The sequence below is a fragment of the Phodopus roborovskii genome, unplaced genomic scaffold (genome assembly GCF_943737965.1).
Source record: "Phodopus roborovskii unplaced genomic scaffold, PHOROB, whole genome shotgun sequence".
NCBI classification, from domain to species: Eukaryota; Metazoa; Chordata; class Mammalia; order Rodentia; family Cricetidae; genus Phodopus; species Phodopus roborovskii.
Window position 1 is genome coordinate 21,224,355 of NW_026126558.1, and position 15,497 is coordinate 21,239,851.

A 15,497-nucleotide genomic window follows, 5' to 3' on the forward strand; every position below is an offset into this window, starting at 1 on the left:
CTTTAACCTCAGATCTGTCCTCACTGGTGTAGGAAAGAGAGATTTAAGAGCTAACAGCTGATGGCATTCCTCCAACTTAACAGATCAAGCACAGTCACTAAATCATCCTATTAAACATAGCCAATCTGAGCCATCGGAATCAATACTCACCTGAGAGCACTACAGTTAGGAGGCACCTGCCTCAACTCAGACTCTTAACTGGTCTTTTAATAGCTGCATGGGGAAAAAATTTAAATGGAGCTGGCCCCATTTCCAATAAGACAGCATCAGTGAGAAACAGGTACTCAAAATAGAAGTAGAGAGGACATGAGAGGAAGGGAAGGGAGAGGAGGGAGGGGAGGGAAAGAGGAAGGGAGGGAGGGAGGGAATCAGTGACAGGAAAATAAGCACCTCCACCACACCAGGAAGTATCTATAGGCAAGCCTACTCTACTCATATTCTTTTCCAAGCTCCTCATTCCAAAAAAAAAAAAAAAAAGGGAGGTGGGAGGAGAAGTGAATGGAGAATGGCACAATTATAGCTAAAATGAGACCATTTGAGTCACTCCCAGAGTAAATTATGGCTCCATCCTACACCCTACTTCTAAGCTGCCAGCCTCAGAAATGACGGGGGAGGCAGAAAGAATCCCACTGCCAAGTCCATTCTAAATTACAATAAGACAAACGACTGACTTTTGCTCAACCTGGAAGAGACAGCAATCCTTACTGATGGCTACTTTCTTGGACTAAGTTCATCCTAAGACAGAATTAATTGTTCCACTTCTACTCTAATTGCAGATCATATATTAGGCTTTATTGATCAGAAAACACCAACACTCTGCCCAACTTTCATGACAGATCGTGTTCAGAAAGGAGTGTGTAACTGACTCAGCACAACCAGGCAAGAATAAGTAACGCTCCTGGGACAGAGACAGCAGCCAATGAGACTGTGAGGCTCTCAGAACCTGTGGGCCATCAACCTCCACTAACACAGAAGAGGAAACTATACGGGGCTGGCAGAGTTGGAAGAAACATTAAGGTGTCTATCCAATCCCTCTTCTTCCTACTGAAGTGGGTTTGTCTTAACCCAGCCTCCCACTGCCTCCCAGACTGACAGCTCTACTACCGAACTGACCACTGACCAGGCCCTGGTATGGCACTCTGTCCAAGGGGTTCTACCTCCACACACTCAACCAACTGAGGATCAAAAAGAACTGGGGTGGGGAATGGCATCTGTACTGAAATACAGATAAGGTATTTCCTGACACTATTCCCTAAATCACTTACATGGCTTTTAATGGGTATATGCAGAAGGTCTAAGGGAAGACTTAGGTAGGTACATACCAAATGCTACCCCACTTTACATGTGGGATTTAAGTGTCCATAGATTTTAGAGTCTAAGGAAGATCAGGGAATCAGGCTCCAAGGGCTACTGAGAAGCAGCTTGTACTGGGGACACAGAGTGTTATTTCTAAATGTTCTGGCAGGATAAGTGATGAAGGTAGATACATAGCAGGAGGGAAAGAAGAAAGTAAGTGTTCCGTGGACATCCCTTCCGCTGCTGCTGTGCCCTCTTACCCAGGAAAACACAGGTCTCTGCTCGTCTACTCACCTGAATACTCTCCTGTGGACTCCTGACCCACCTGGACCCAAAGCCAGATTGTGGGTCTCATGTGTTTCATGTAAAGCAAACCCACACCCACCCTCACATCATGGCCTGCGTCATCACCACTCCCTCCATGCTACTGGAACTTAAGCTTGTATTTGTTGTTTGGTCTCTTAAGTTTAACATCTGTCTTCAATAAGGCCCATGAGAGAAGAGCCATATCTGTTTTGTGACACTGTATACCCAGCACCTCGGCTGACTTCACAGGAGGCATGTAAGAAGAGCTGAATGATTGAGAACAGCAATTCTTGGTCCAGAAGCATTCTCAGGCCTGTAACCTGCAGATATTAGCCAATACACTCATTCATCACCAGTACCACATCTTTAAATATTGAAATTTACCCACAAGGCAGACTGAGGTGTCAAGATCACCAAGCCCAGGGGGTCAGAAGCTAGTAAAACTCTCTACCTAAGGCTAGAATGTCACTTTGCTAGGTTTTAGGTATTCCCCCCCCCCCAACAAATGCTGATCCTAAGCAGCATGTGAAATGACCCAGTATCATGGCTTACTTCATTAGACTCATACTGTGTTCACATCAGCTCCAAGACCTGGTTTAATCTGGCAGGTTCTTCTTGAACTGTAATTTTTCAAGCAAGGACTAGCACACAATCAAATGCAGGAACTGAGAGACTTACTATGGTAGGCACAATTTCTAAAATGACCTCTGCTCTCCTTTCAAAGATACCTTACCATGATGACTAACACCAATGAATGGGGCACCATCCACTGTAAGCAAACTACACCAGGAATAAGACATGCTCACATCTTTCCACAGTGTCGGCTCTGTCGGCTGTACTTCACCAAACAGTTCTTGATTTCACTTGATATTGTGGCCATTCACAATCACAGGCTATTTTATTCCAGCCTCAATTACAAATATTAACTCTCCAATCACACATTTTCACAGCTGTCTCTCTCTCCTTTCTCTCTTTCTCATTGTGTGTGTTACATATGATTAGGGAAGACTTTGAGAGTTTACAGGGTTCAGAGGGGCTCCATTGAAGGCAGAGAAAGGCTAAGGGCACAGAGGACCCACACATAGGTTGGGTGGCAGGCAGTCTGAGGGTTAGTCTGAAGTGGGTTGTGCTAGAAGCAGAAGAAATAGCAATTGATCTGTGGCTAGAAGCAGAACCCCCACTGTGCCCTTTTCCTGAAGAGGCTCACAGCAAGTACTCAGGTAACAGAACAGTGTGCTTACAACCCCTTGGGCTTCAAGTGTTCCTTTAGATAGTCCAGTTAAGGGAGCCAGACTCCACCTGTCTGGTGTGTTTGCTAAGTTCAAAAGCCTGATTTATCTGTTATGATTTTATTTTGTTTTGTTTTGTTTTGAGACAGTATCGAGTATCCCAGGCTTGCCTCTCACTCCCTATATAGTTAAGACTGGCCTTGAACTCAGATCCTCCTGCTTCTACCTATTGCCAAAAATCAAGTTGGGAAATAAATGGTTTATTTGGCCTATGCTTCTCCATCATGGCTCATTATCAAAGAAAGTCAGGGCAGGAACCCAAGCAGGGTAGGAACTTGGAGGCAGGAGCTGATGCAGAGGCTATGGAGGGCTGGTTTGTTCCCTGTGGCTCGGTCAGGCTGCTTTCTTAAAGAACCCGGACCACCTGCCCAGGGGTGCCACTACCAACCTTCAGCTAGGCACTCCCCCACTGATCATTATTTAAGAAAATGCCTTGCAGCTGCATCTTTTCTCAACTGAGGTCCCCTCCTCTCTGATGACTCTAGCTTGTGTAAAGGTGACAAAAAACCAGCCAGCACAGATAAGGACGTAGCATGCTACCCAGTTCTCTGACTAACACTCATAGTGCTAATACTCTGTATAAGTTATCTGTTTTTGCCTCATGAGTAGTAGTTGCTTCTTGTTTTTTAGACAAACATGATGTAAAGCATTCCACCTTAGTTTTTAGACTCAAAATTGAGCGAAAAGATCTCTATAAAAATGAAGCAACTCAAGGCCCCATCTCTAAGCAAAGTGCTTTTTCCAGCAGGGGCAGAAGAGAAAATCAGAGATTCAAAGCTCCAGAGAACTGACATAGCATTCAGGCCTAAGGACAGAAGGAGCCAAACTGGGAGGTCACACGCGTACCACTTCTCAGACACACAGCTGGGTAGTAACATTAGCACAATGCTTGCACAGCACCCCATTTCACCCTCTCCCTTTAAGACATCACTCTGCAATCTCCTACCCATCGCTATGGGACAGCAGTGCAGGGACTGTGCCCTTTGTGAGGTACAGCCTTTCAAGGCCTAATAAGCACTCGGGAATTTGGACAACTACATTGAGACCTGGCTGTTCTTCAAAGGTCAGATTCCTGGTGGAATCGGAACACAGGTCTTGGTTTCATGGCAACTCATCTCTGAGTCTAGGGTCAACCTTAAAAGCTGCAGGGATCTGAAAAGAATAGTTCATGAAAGCCGGGTGTTGGTGGAACATGCCTTTAATCCCAGCACTCAGGAGGCAGAGGCAGGTGGATATTTGTGAGTTCAAGGCCAGCCTGGTCTACAGAGCTAGTTCCAGGACAGGCTCCAAAGCTCCAAAGCCACAGAGAAACCCTGTCTCGAAAAACCAAAAAAAAAAAAAAAAAAAAAAAAAAAAAAAACCAACAACAACAACAAAGAAGAATAGTTCATGAAAAGAGTTCAATAAGGAAATATCAAGCACAGGAAGAAGGGCACCAGATGAAACAAGAGGAATGGGTAGGTTGTGAGATTCTCCACAAATGTGAGTGGGAACAAGACCAAGAAAGGGCCAGGGAGCTACTAATAAAAAAAAAAAGTCTGCCTCCATCCTTGCTCCTGAACCATGCTCTCACACCTCAGAGTTGGGACGAAAAGGAATGTAAACCAGTAGGCAAGACCCACCCTGGAGTCCTGGCAAATGAAGCCCAGAAACACAGGGCTCTTTCAGCTCAGCAAACACAGAGTGAACCACTGCTACGTGCAGCAAGGCACCATACCAGGCTCCACCGGGAACACAGATGAATGAGGTGCACACTGCCCTGACATGGCACTCAGCCATGTCTCAGTCCACCCTCCCTGTAAACCTCCTCCTGCAAGAAAACCAACAAACTATGGAAGGAGGAGGAGGAATTCCTTCAATTCTCTAGTTCATCATACTCTAAGAATAAAAAAAATACTCTGGAGAGGGGGGACTGTAACTCAGTGGCTCAGTGGAAGTGTGCCTAAGCATACTCAACCAAAGCCCCAGTCTGAGCTCTGCACCCAAATAAACAAAAGGTTTTAAAGGCAAAAATGGCAAAGACCTTGGATGGGCTGGTGAGGTGGCTCAGGAGGTGCAGGCATCTGCTGCCATGCTCAACAGCCTGAGCTCAATCCCAGAATCCATATTGGTGAAAGGAAAGAACTGACTCCTCCAAATTATCTGACCTTCATACTCACCATGTATACACACACACACACACACACACACACACACACACACACTATACACATTTACATACACACATGCTATACATACACATATTGAAAATCATTTTAAAAGAGGAACAAAATAATAATAATAATAATAATAATAATAATAACAACAACAACAAATATTTGTACCATATCCTACTTTGGGTCTTCACTAATTTTCCCTGTTATTAAAGTATGTCTCTTTCACAGGCCATTTGTAAGCACACAAAGGAGACCCAATGCACAGAAATGCTACAAGTCATCAAAAAGCCAAACAGAAAAGACAGGCACACAGGGAGTGCACAGACACTTCTTGCGCTTCACAGTGCCAGACTCAGAATGTGACGTCCTTATCAAGTGATGTGTGTGTTAAAAACATCTTTGACTCACTGAGACTCTTTTTGTTTGTTTGTTTGTTTTGGGGGCTTCTTTTCAGAAAGTTCTCGTTTCTTTTTTGAAAAAGGTTCTCACTGTGAGAGGCAGACTGGCTTCAAGTTCACAGTCCTGCTTGGGCTCCCTAAAGGCTAGGATCACAGGGGCCCTTCCTCATATTCCTGCACTTGTCTTGGGCTAAACATTCAGGGAAACCAAACAGGCAGGACAGACATTATGAGGCACAAGGGTGGAAACAATCCCCCACATACCAAGAGACACACAAAACACAACAGACCAACTGAATATAAAGTTACAAATGATCACATCAATTTCTTTTGTTTTAGAATCAGTTAAATGCTTTCATGAGAAATTATACCTATAGTCTAAAGACCCTTGGAAAGGCTGACCTTGACTGGATGGGGGCATATGGGCCAAGCAGGGTTGGTGAGACAGCTCTGTAGGTAAAGATGCTGCCTCCCTCACCTGAGGACTTCGGTCTGATCCCCGGAGTCTACACGGTGGACCCAGAACCAAGAATGGGGGTGGGGGGGGCAAACCATAAATGAATGTTTAAAAAAAAAAACAAAACAAAAACACTTTTTTAAAAATAAGAAAACAATGCCAAGTGGTAGCTTCACTAATGTTAAACTCAAGAATCTGTTATACAATTTTTAAAATTAGGAGCAGGAGAAATAGCTCAGCAGTTAAGAGCATTGTAGATCTTGGTTCAGTTCCCAGCATTTCCCAGCACACACATAAAGGCATCTGCACACTTGTGGCACACACACTGACTCACGTAGTACACACATACCATAAGTAAAAGTATCATTTTAGAAGCTTTTAAAAATTAAGGTATAATTTATATACAGTACAATTTATCCTTTTTACACACATCACTTGAAGAGTGACACGACCATCACCACAATCTAGACAGGGAGCATACACAGTGCCCTCACATTTCTTTCCCCTGGGTCCCTAGCCACTGCTGACTAGATTTATCTCTGTAATGTGACCTTTTCTCAAGTGTTATGCAAGTGGAATCATAAAAAAATGAAACTCTTTGGGTCTAGTTTGTTGTCTTTAACATGTTACTATTTTTTAAATGTGTTTCTACCAAGTTTCTTCTTCTTTTTTAAAATAAGTGTATGGCTGAAACCAGTATCTGTGCTAAATTTCTAATAAGGGTACACAACTTCACGAAACTGTAAAGCAATATAAATTCTAGATTTTAGTCCTATAGCTACGTTTATCTATTACAAAATTGGGGGGGGGCCTCAAATATGGACCTGTTTTAGCAATTGAAAGGAGTCGCTCTATTTAGGCTATTAAGTTGGCCATCACAAAGACAATCACTAAACCAAACCCCAAATGACCACCTCCATTAACCTTGGTACTTTACAGGGAGCTATGCAGCTCCAACAGAACACTGGAGAAAGTCTGACCGCATCACACCACACCACAGCCACCAACACTGTTGCCTGTACAGCTGCTCTTCTTACCATCCATGTCTGCTCAGAACATTTGCTGTCGGTTCTGCTCTCATCTTCCCACACACATCAAGCTGCCCAAATTTGACTAAAGAGCCATTCCTCCAAGACCTACGCTCTTTTCATTGCCTTCTCTCTAGATCTCCCTCTTTAGCCACAAATTTCTAGGTCTGAGAAGTTCTAGAGTCCCACAGTCACCTTTATTTTGTTCCTGTTGTCCATGCCTAAGAATTTAGTGCTTGGGGCTAGAAAGATGACTCAGCAGTTAAGAACACTGGCTGCTCTTCCACAGGACCCAGGTTCAATTCCCAGCATCCGCATAGCAGCTCACAACTGTCTGTAACTTAAGTTCCACAGGATCTGACACCCTCACCCAGACATTCAGGCAGAATACCAATGCACATGAAAAAAAAAAAAGGGTAAAAATGAAGGGGGAAAAAAAAAGACACAGGGTTTGAGTCTGTGTCTCTGGAGTCTGCCAGCACCACCATTCAGGGAGCCTACCCAGCACTAAAGCCAACACTGCAGGGGATGTGACACACACACACCCTCTCTCTAAGGTTCCTTTTCTCAATGGATGATGCCACAATTTAAGAGTCCCCTCTATTCTTCCTTGTCCTCCAATCTCCTCCATGATTATCCCTCCTAGGTAGCTTGAAGTATTTTTTTCCCCCTATCTCACCTCTATTTTCCACAGCTCAAGCCTAGTCCTCACTCAATTCTTAAAAAAAAAAAAAAAAAAAAAAAAAAAAAAAAAGATATCTTGCTTCTTGGGGCTTGGAGTCTGTGGCTGTGACAGCTATGAGTCAGAGATAGATGAAAACTGAGGTCCATACAGATTCTAGAACAGGAAATCAGCAGTTGAAATGGTGATGTCCAAATGGTCTGGACTAGGTTTATTTTTTAGTCAGGGTGGCATATCTTCCTTCATGTGGAGATTTGCTTGGGTTTAAACTGTAGAGACTTAAAATTATTAGGAGTCAGCTAGGAGGTAGTATCTTCATGCCTTTACTCCCAGTACACAGGAGGCAGAGGTAGGTGGATCTCTGAGTTCTTCAGTTAGCCCATTATAAATAAAATGTGCTGGATTCAAACAATGGAATACTATTGAGTATCCAATAAAAAATAACTGCATTCTAATGAAACTAATGTGAACAAAAGCTCTACAGTGAACATAATTCTAGAAAAGGAAAAAACATGAAGACAATAAGACTAGTGCCAGAGTCAGAGAGAGCAGGGCAGATGGGGCTACTCTGCATGAGCCTGTAACAGTGACTATCCACCATGAACTTGTCAAAATCCACAGAATGAACACCGCCAAGCCAGAGGCCTAGCATTAACAATGACCTTCGAGTGACAATGTGTCACCTAGGCTCCTCTCTAACAAAGGTTGATTATGGGTTGTGGAGGCACAAGAAAACTCCTATGCTGCTGCTCTATTTGGCTTTTACAAAAACAAAACAGACAAAAGCAGGTGGCAGCTGAATTGGGGCTGCTACAGCAATCATCCCCATTATGGGTCATGTCAGCATGACCAAAGGATTCCCATCCCCTAGTAAGCCAAGTTCTCTCATTTTCCTTGCCTTTGTCCATGCAGAACACTCAACTTGTGGGGACTCCCCAACCCCCATTTCACTGGGTCAGCAAACTCTTTCAAAGCATTCATCTGTAAATGCTTTACTCTTGCCTGTGAACACACCAGCACTAGGGTATGTACACACTATGGGTGTGCTGGTGTGTACACACTAGTACTTGTAATTGTTGCCTAGTGTCTTCCTGCTACAGAGTCTTTAGATCTGATACCACGTCTTTCTACCTTTTGACTACTGTGAGCAGTGTGTTCACAGTAAGAGTAAGGCTTCCTTACTCTTAGATCTAGTCAGCTTTCTGGGACACATACTACCTCTCCCTTGGCTCCTATCCTACAGAGGAAATGCCAAATAGCTGGCTACAAAATAAACAGATACAAACAAGTAAAAGTATAATAATGTCACTTTTACTAATAGATGATTAATATTTAGATGGTATTAATCTCCATATCTACTTCTTGAAAATGCCCCCAGATACTGTCCATAATCTCAACTGCTCAGAAGATAGCTTGCAGGCACCCTGGAAGCAGGGACGGTGTCTGTTGCCATTGAATGATGAAATAGATTTACATGTATTCCTTTCTCCTTCCCAGCAACACTAACGAGACTACAGGCACATTTTAAAGGAAGCAGAAAGTGCCAAACTCCATTTCAGGCCGACAAGGTAACATCTCCAAGTCAGCTTTGGTCAGCTCCATGGAAGGAGGGGTGGCAGTAGCCAGCAGTGGCTGAAAGAATGGCCCAGTGCCTGAAGGCTCGGGTCCCAGAGTCCTTCTCTCCCTGTCAGCTTTGCTTCCCAGTTCTCCCCTGGCCCTCCCAGGGCTTCCCAGCAGACTCATACGGCCTAAGTTTATTTGTCTTTCCTTTCTGGGATCCGCTGTCTGCAGACACAGACCATGAGCTATTCAGAGCTTACCAGAGACTCTGGGCTGCACAGGCTTCCCAGAAGACAGCTCTTTTCAACTATCAGCAGGGGAGGGGGGTACTAATACCAAGGCAAGGAGCTAATAAATCTAAGAGGTTTTTGTTATAGCAGGACAAAAAAGAAGAGTCACCGAGGGAGACAGAAAACCATTACAAGGAGGTCTTAAAATGGTCATAGTAAAAACATCACTGGGAGGAACATGTTCAAATGCAGATTTGAATTAATGTTAGCTGGAAGGACCTGGAGAAACTAAAGGCCTTCAGGTCTCCCTCACACCACATGTGCACAAGATGTGCTGGGAGTATAGTTTGATGCTAGAATGCTTACCTGACATGCTCAAGGCTGTAGGTTCAGCTCTCAGTATCAGAAAACATTCACCACTTTCAAAACAAATAGATGTACATATAATAAAGAACAACAAACTGAGCCCACATAGCCAGCCAAGATCCCTTGTAAAGTCCTATTAATAAAAAGCTCCACCAGGCCTGGTGACACAGGCCTGTAATCCCAACCATTCGGGAGGCTGAGGCGGGAGGATCACAAGTTTAAGGCTAGCCCCAGCTACAAGAGTAAGCTGAAAGCAACTTAGTGAGACTCCATCTCAAATAAAATAAAACAAGATTGCACAGAGTACATACAGATGAATAGCAGAGCACTTGCCTAGAATACATAAACCTTTCATTCAATCCCTAACACAAGAAGGGAAAAAAAAAAAAAAAAAAAAAAAAAAAAAAAAAAACCAACTTTATGAAGCTAAAAGTAAATGAAGACACATTTCCTTTTTTGTTTCATTTCCTTGTCTATGGAATCTTCGTAGAGAATCCCATGGAAGCCAGCACTCATGTCAGAGAGCCCAACAAGGCTGGGGCAGAAAGGAAAAGTGTCCTATACAAACAATACTACTGACTAGATTTCTTCCACCATCACTCACCTCACACAACAGAGAGGAAGAAAGAAAACAGAGGATCACAGGTGGCCAAAAAATAGCAAACCACAAAGGAAATCTGGATATCCTTGGCTTTCCAACTTCAGCCTGGAATTTCACAACCATTTCTAATCTACATGAAACCCAAGGAAGGCTGCTAGTTCCAGCATAACCCCTTCTATTGGGTTCTTCTTCCCTCCATACACATCCTATTGGGTATCCTTAGATCCTAGGATCGGATGGGATGTTCTGAATGTCTAAACAAAGGACAAACCCCCAGCCCACACTGCTCAGACTTGCCTCTGCCATACTGGTTTCCTCTCTTACATGCATCTGCTGGCTCCACAAAACTCTCTCTCTCTCATCACTAAGATTGAACTCACTACAATTCCCTGCATAGGACCCTGAATGATGGTGTCCCAGGAACATGGGACAAGTGTCCAAAGCCAGGCTCATTCCAGTAACAGAAACAAAACATGAGGGATCCTTACATGTTCTCTGTGCCAGCAAGCATTCAGGCCTTCATCATACATCAGTTCCTCCAAGAACTTGGAACGCTGTTCCTAATCAAGTATGGGATAACCAGCCTTCTCAGGCCACCAAGATTAAGGATGTTCTGATGTTACCTGGAAGGGGCAGGCTTTCACCTGGGCTCTAAGTCCCACACTAAACTCTCAGGTCTGTGATTGTAAGACTTGGGTGGTGGTGTATGCCTTTTGTCACAGCAGGAGCCAGAGGCAGGCAGATCTCTGAGTGCCAGAACTGCATGGTCTACAGAGCAAGTTCCAGGACAGTCAGATCTGCATAGAGAAACTCGGGGGGGGGGGGGGATGCAGAGTGTCCTAAAAGGTCAGTGTGGCGCATCCCCTTGTGCATCCCCTTAGAATCAATCACTTGCCTCCCTGTTACACATGTAAACCAGGCAGAATGTAGGTAAGGAGCTATTATAGAAACTCTGGGAATCTGAAATCTGTCTTCAAGAACATACAATAATTCAACCTGGTACCCTGCTGCCCAGTTTCCTTAGTGTGGCAGGTGGCACTTTTTAATTAGTTACTGTATTGTGAAATATACCCATAAACATAGGAAAAGGTTAAGTATATAGTCAGTTTTTAAGAAAAAGAGAACATCCAGAATCACCACACAGGCTAAGAAACAGCATGACCTTAGGCATACTTTCTTTGTAGCCTTTATTTTATTATTCCTGTGTCTTCTGGCCAAAATCAACCATTCTCTTGTATCCAAGATTATTTTTCCCATCCATTTTATTTTACTTGTCTTGTTTTTATTGAAGCATAGTCTCCTATATTGCTCAGGCTGGCCTCAAATTTCTGGCTCCAGTAATCCTCCTGCCTCAGCCTTCCAAGTGGCTGAGACTACAAGTACATGACATTGAATCTTGCTTTTCTCGCCAAATTTTTATACTTTTACCATGAATGTATCCACTAAAAAGGTATTTGTCAAGGTTGGTGAGGATGGCTCAGCAAGTTAAGGCTCCTGTTATCAAGAGTGAGTTCCAGGAAAGCCAAGGCTACACAAAAAAACAAAAGCCAAACAAATAAACAGAAAGGTATTGTTAATCCAGATGTGGTAAACACGTGTACAATTTCAGCACTTGGGAGGTAAAAGGCAAGAGCTCAAGGCCAGCCTGTGAAATATGAGTTCCTATCTCAAAAAGAAGGAAGAGAGGAAAAGAAAAGATTACAGAATCATAAAGTCCCTCTTCTCTTTTTTTAAAATGAGTACATGTTCATGTGTGCAGGTGCACACGTACAGGTACACAAGTGTGAAGACCAGATAATAACTTCCAATGTCTTCTCCCAGAATGCTTTCTACCTTCTTTGAAATGGGGTCTGCTGCTGGCCTGCAGCTCCTAGTAGGCAGGCTGGCTGGTCAGCAAGCCTCAGTGACCTCCTGGTATAGCTTGTTCTCCACCACTACTGCCACCACTGAGATTACAAGGAACACCATGCCCAGAATCTTCATGAGGGTGCTGTGTGACCTCAGATCCTCAGGCTCGCAAGGCTCATGCTTGACCGAGCTACCTTTGAACCTCAAGTTAGGTGGTATAAGTGTACCAGACCCAAGGCTTCAAGTCCAACTTTAAAAAAATCCAGCAGGCAGTTAAAAGCACTGAGGCAAAGAAACCAGTCTTGGAAGGGAGCAATGCTGAGACATCCCTGCTTGAGCTAGTCACCCAGAGGAGATTCTGTTCTCTCCAGTTCTGGATCATTGTTTTGTTGATACAACAGTTGTCAAACATATTACAGGTCCTAATCCTGTGAGACCTAATCATATATTACTTCTCACAAGCCATCTAGCACAGCAAGTCACAGAAAATGTTACTGGTCTTCAACTGAGGTAACACTGTTACACAAACATGGAGAACTGAGAACTAAGAAGCAGCATCTCAGCATCTAAGTGAAAACTAGGGTCTCAAAGGCAAATATCCAAACATCTACTCACTCCTGCTGACAAGTTCTGGTCACCTGAACCTCCTAAAGCCACAAATAAGCCAAACGAGAAGCTGACCTCTGCCCTCAAGGGATATAACAGATGCTGTGGACACTGGATGGAACACAACTCTATTTCCCAAGAGCATTATTCTATACCCTCTGGGATTTGCATGGAAAGGTTTCTAACAGCAATTTGCCTACTGTAAGAAGATAATATTCACTAACTACATTCATACGATTCTCTTCCTGAAAATGTCTGGGGATTCTGTACATTGCAATAGCCACTAAACATATCCTCCTCCTCCACGATCTTTCCGATACATTTAAAACTATTCTCTTGCCTAGGAATTCAGTTGTCATGAAAATGAGTTTAGAGCATAAATACAGATGTAAGAAGGAGCAGTAAACAGAATCACATCATCCACAATAGGTATAACAAGTATAAATGAACTCAGACCCTCAGCATAGAAAGTTATAATCAACCTGAGAATGAGAACCATCAGCAATGCCCCAAGAGATAAATGCAAAGAAACATGTTCTCCATGCATCAGGACTGCTACAGCCCCTGATGGAAAAGAGAAGTCCTCTCTACCCAGCCAGCCCCAATCTTTGTCAATGTGCTGCTGACTCTCCTAAGAATGTGGAGCACTGTACTCCCTCAAGAACTCCTTAACAGACTGAATCAGTGATACGGTTCCAAGTTTCTAAATGTGTGGTTCCTTGCTGCTGCCAGTGTGTTTTCCATAGCTTCAAGCACCTTCCCAAGGCCATCTCATCAACATGGGTACTTACCGGGACCTGCCACCAAAGCAGTTTGTACTGGGGGGCTGGTGCCGGGACTCTGGAGTTACAGCAGTACCACTGGATTCTCTCGATGGTGGCTGTGATCCTAGATCAATCACAAGAAAAGACAAATGTTGAGAAACTTTAGCCCTTGTTTGAGAGCTAACCACCAGGTAGAGAACTCCCATTGGATTTTAGGAGTTACCCACTATGATGGGACAGGGACTTCTGGCAGTGGTAGCCACTCTATAAGCCACTCCTTATAAAGCAGAGACAATCATATGAGATCACACAGATAGAACTCAAACCTAGTAAATAATGACATTCAAAAACATCCCAGACACTAACATGTAGCCTGCCTTATCCACCAGATAAACTTCAGCCTCTCAAAGGAAGGGCCAAGTGAGTGCCTGAAACGGGGATATTTTCCACAATGCAAACAGAGCTTGCAAAGTCAAAGTAGATCATGTCACTCTTCACCTAAAAGGTTCTCCAACAGCTAGATAGCTGAGGCTAAGACAGGATATCACAATAAGCTAGCTTGGGTGACAGCGTGTTCAAGGCTAGCCTGAGCTATATAGTAAGATCTTTCCCCAAAACAAGCAAACAGAAAATTATGTATATATGGAGCTGTCAAGGTGATTCAGTGGTTAAAAACAATTGCTGCTCCCAGAGGACAAGAGTTTGATTCCAGCACCTACTTCAAAATGGCTTACAACCATCTGTAATTCAAGCTCTGGGAACACCTACACATATGTGGCATACACACACACACATATGCCACAAAAAATTAAAATAAATCTTTAAAATTATGTGACATAAAGGTTGAAGTAAAACCCTGGGAACAAAGGGAGCTAACTACAAAATGATAAGAAGCAAGTGAAGGAGCATGGAGGTAGGACATGCATGAAGGAAATTATACATGCTCATAAAAACAGCCTTATATAGCCAATTCTGTGTATGAATGAAGAAAACAAAAAACCAACAATAGAGCCAATAGTTCTGCCAGAATTATAGTACTTGTCACCAAGTCTCACAACCTGGGTTCAATGACCTCAGGGAGTCAATTCCCACAAACTGTCCTCTGACCTTTATACATTTGTCCCACAAGTTAATTTTTTTAATTTAATAACAAAATGTTTTTGTTTTTGTTTTAAACAGCCAGCTGAGGTAGCACAAGAATTTAATCCTTGGGAGGCAGAAGTAGATGGGTCTCTATGAGTTTGAAGCCAGTCTAGTCTACACAGTGAGTTCTAGGTCAGCTAGAGCTACATAGTGAGATCCTGTCTCAAAACAAAACAAAACCAGCAAAAGCCAGGCATGATGGTACACACCTGTAATTCCAGCAGCGGGAAGCAGAGGCAGATGATCTCTATGAATTCAAGGCCAGCATGGTCTACATAGGGAATTCCAGGATAGCCAGGATTATATAGTGGTACCCTGAAGTCAGAGAGGAGGGAAAAATAATGCCCTTGAGCAGCCTTCTGTTTCTTAGGGTAAGGTTCACTATCCTGATCATAGTCTCTGAGGTGGTGTATTCTGAGTTAGACACATCTCTCCATCTTGACCTCTGCTACCCTCCTTGCTGCTCCCCAGAATCCAGCTGCTCAACCCCTATATTTTCACCATAGACCTACTTACTCCTTTCTCCCACTGTCTGAACTCACGGTCTAATGGGAGATGTCATTCTGTAAATGTTTCTCATGCTGGTTAATGGATAAAGCATTGTTGGCCAATAGGAAAGGAAGATAGGAGGGGCTAGGAGATAAGGAGGAAATAGGAAGTAGTAAGGAGGAGTCAAGATGGAGAGCCTGAAGAAAGCAGTATGCCAGCCGGCTCCCTGATAAGAGAAATACATAGATCAGCAGAAATGGGTTAATACTTAAGACAGA

General features: G+C 43.5%; 1 protein-coding gene across 1 annotated transcript in view; it reads right to left on the reverse strand.

Annotated features, from left to right (window-relative positions):
* The window catches only part of Wwp2 (WW domain containing E3 ubiquitin protein ligase 2), a 121,717-nt gene that overhangs the window by 56,025 nt on the left and 50,195 nt on the right, over positions 1-15,497 (reverse strand). Inside the window, exon 6 of the mRNA XM_051201722.1 lies at positions 13,615-13,711. Within this exon, the coding sequence (XP_051057679.1) occupies positions 13,615-13,711 (97 nt within the window). The remainder of the gene's footprint in view (positions 1-13,614; positions 13,712-15,497) is intronic.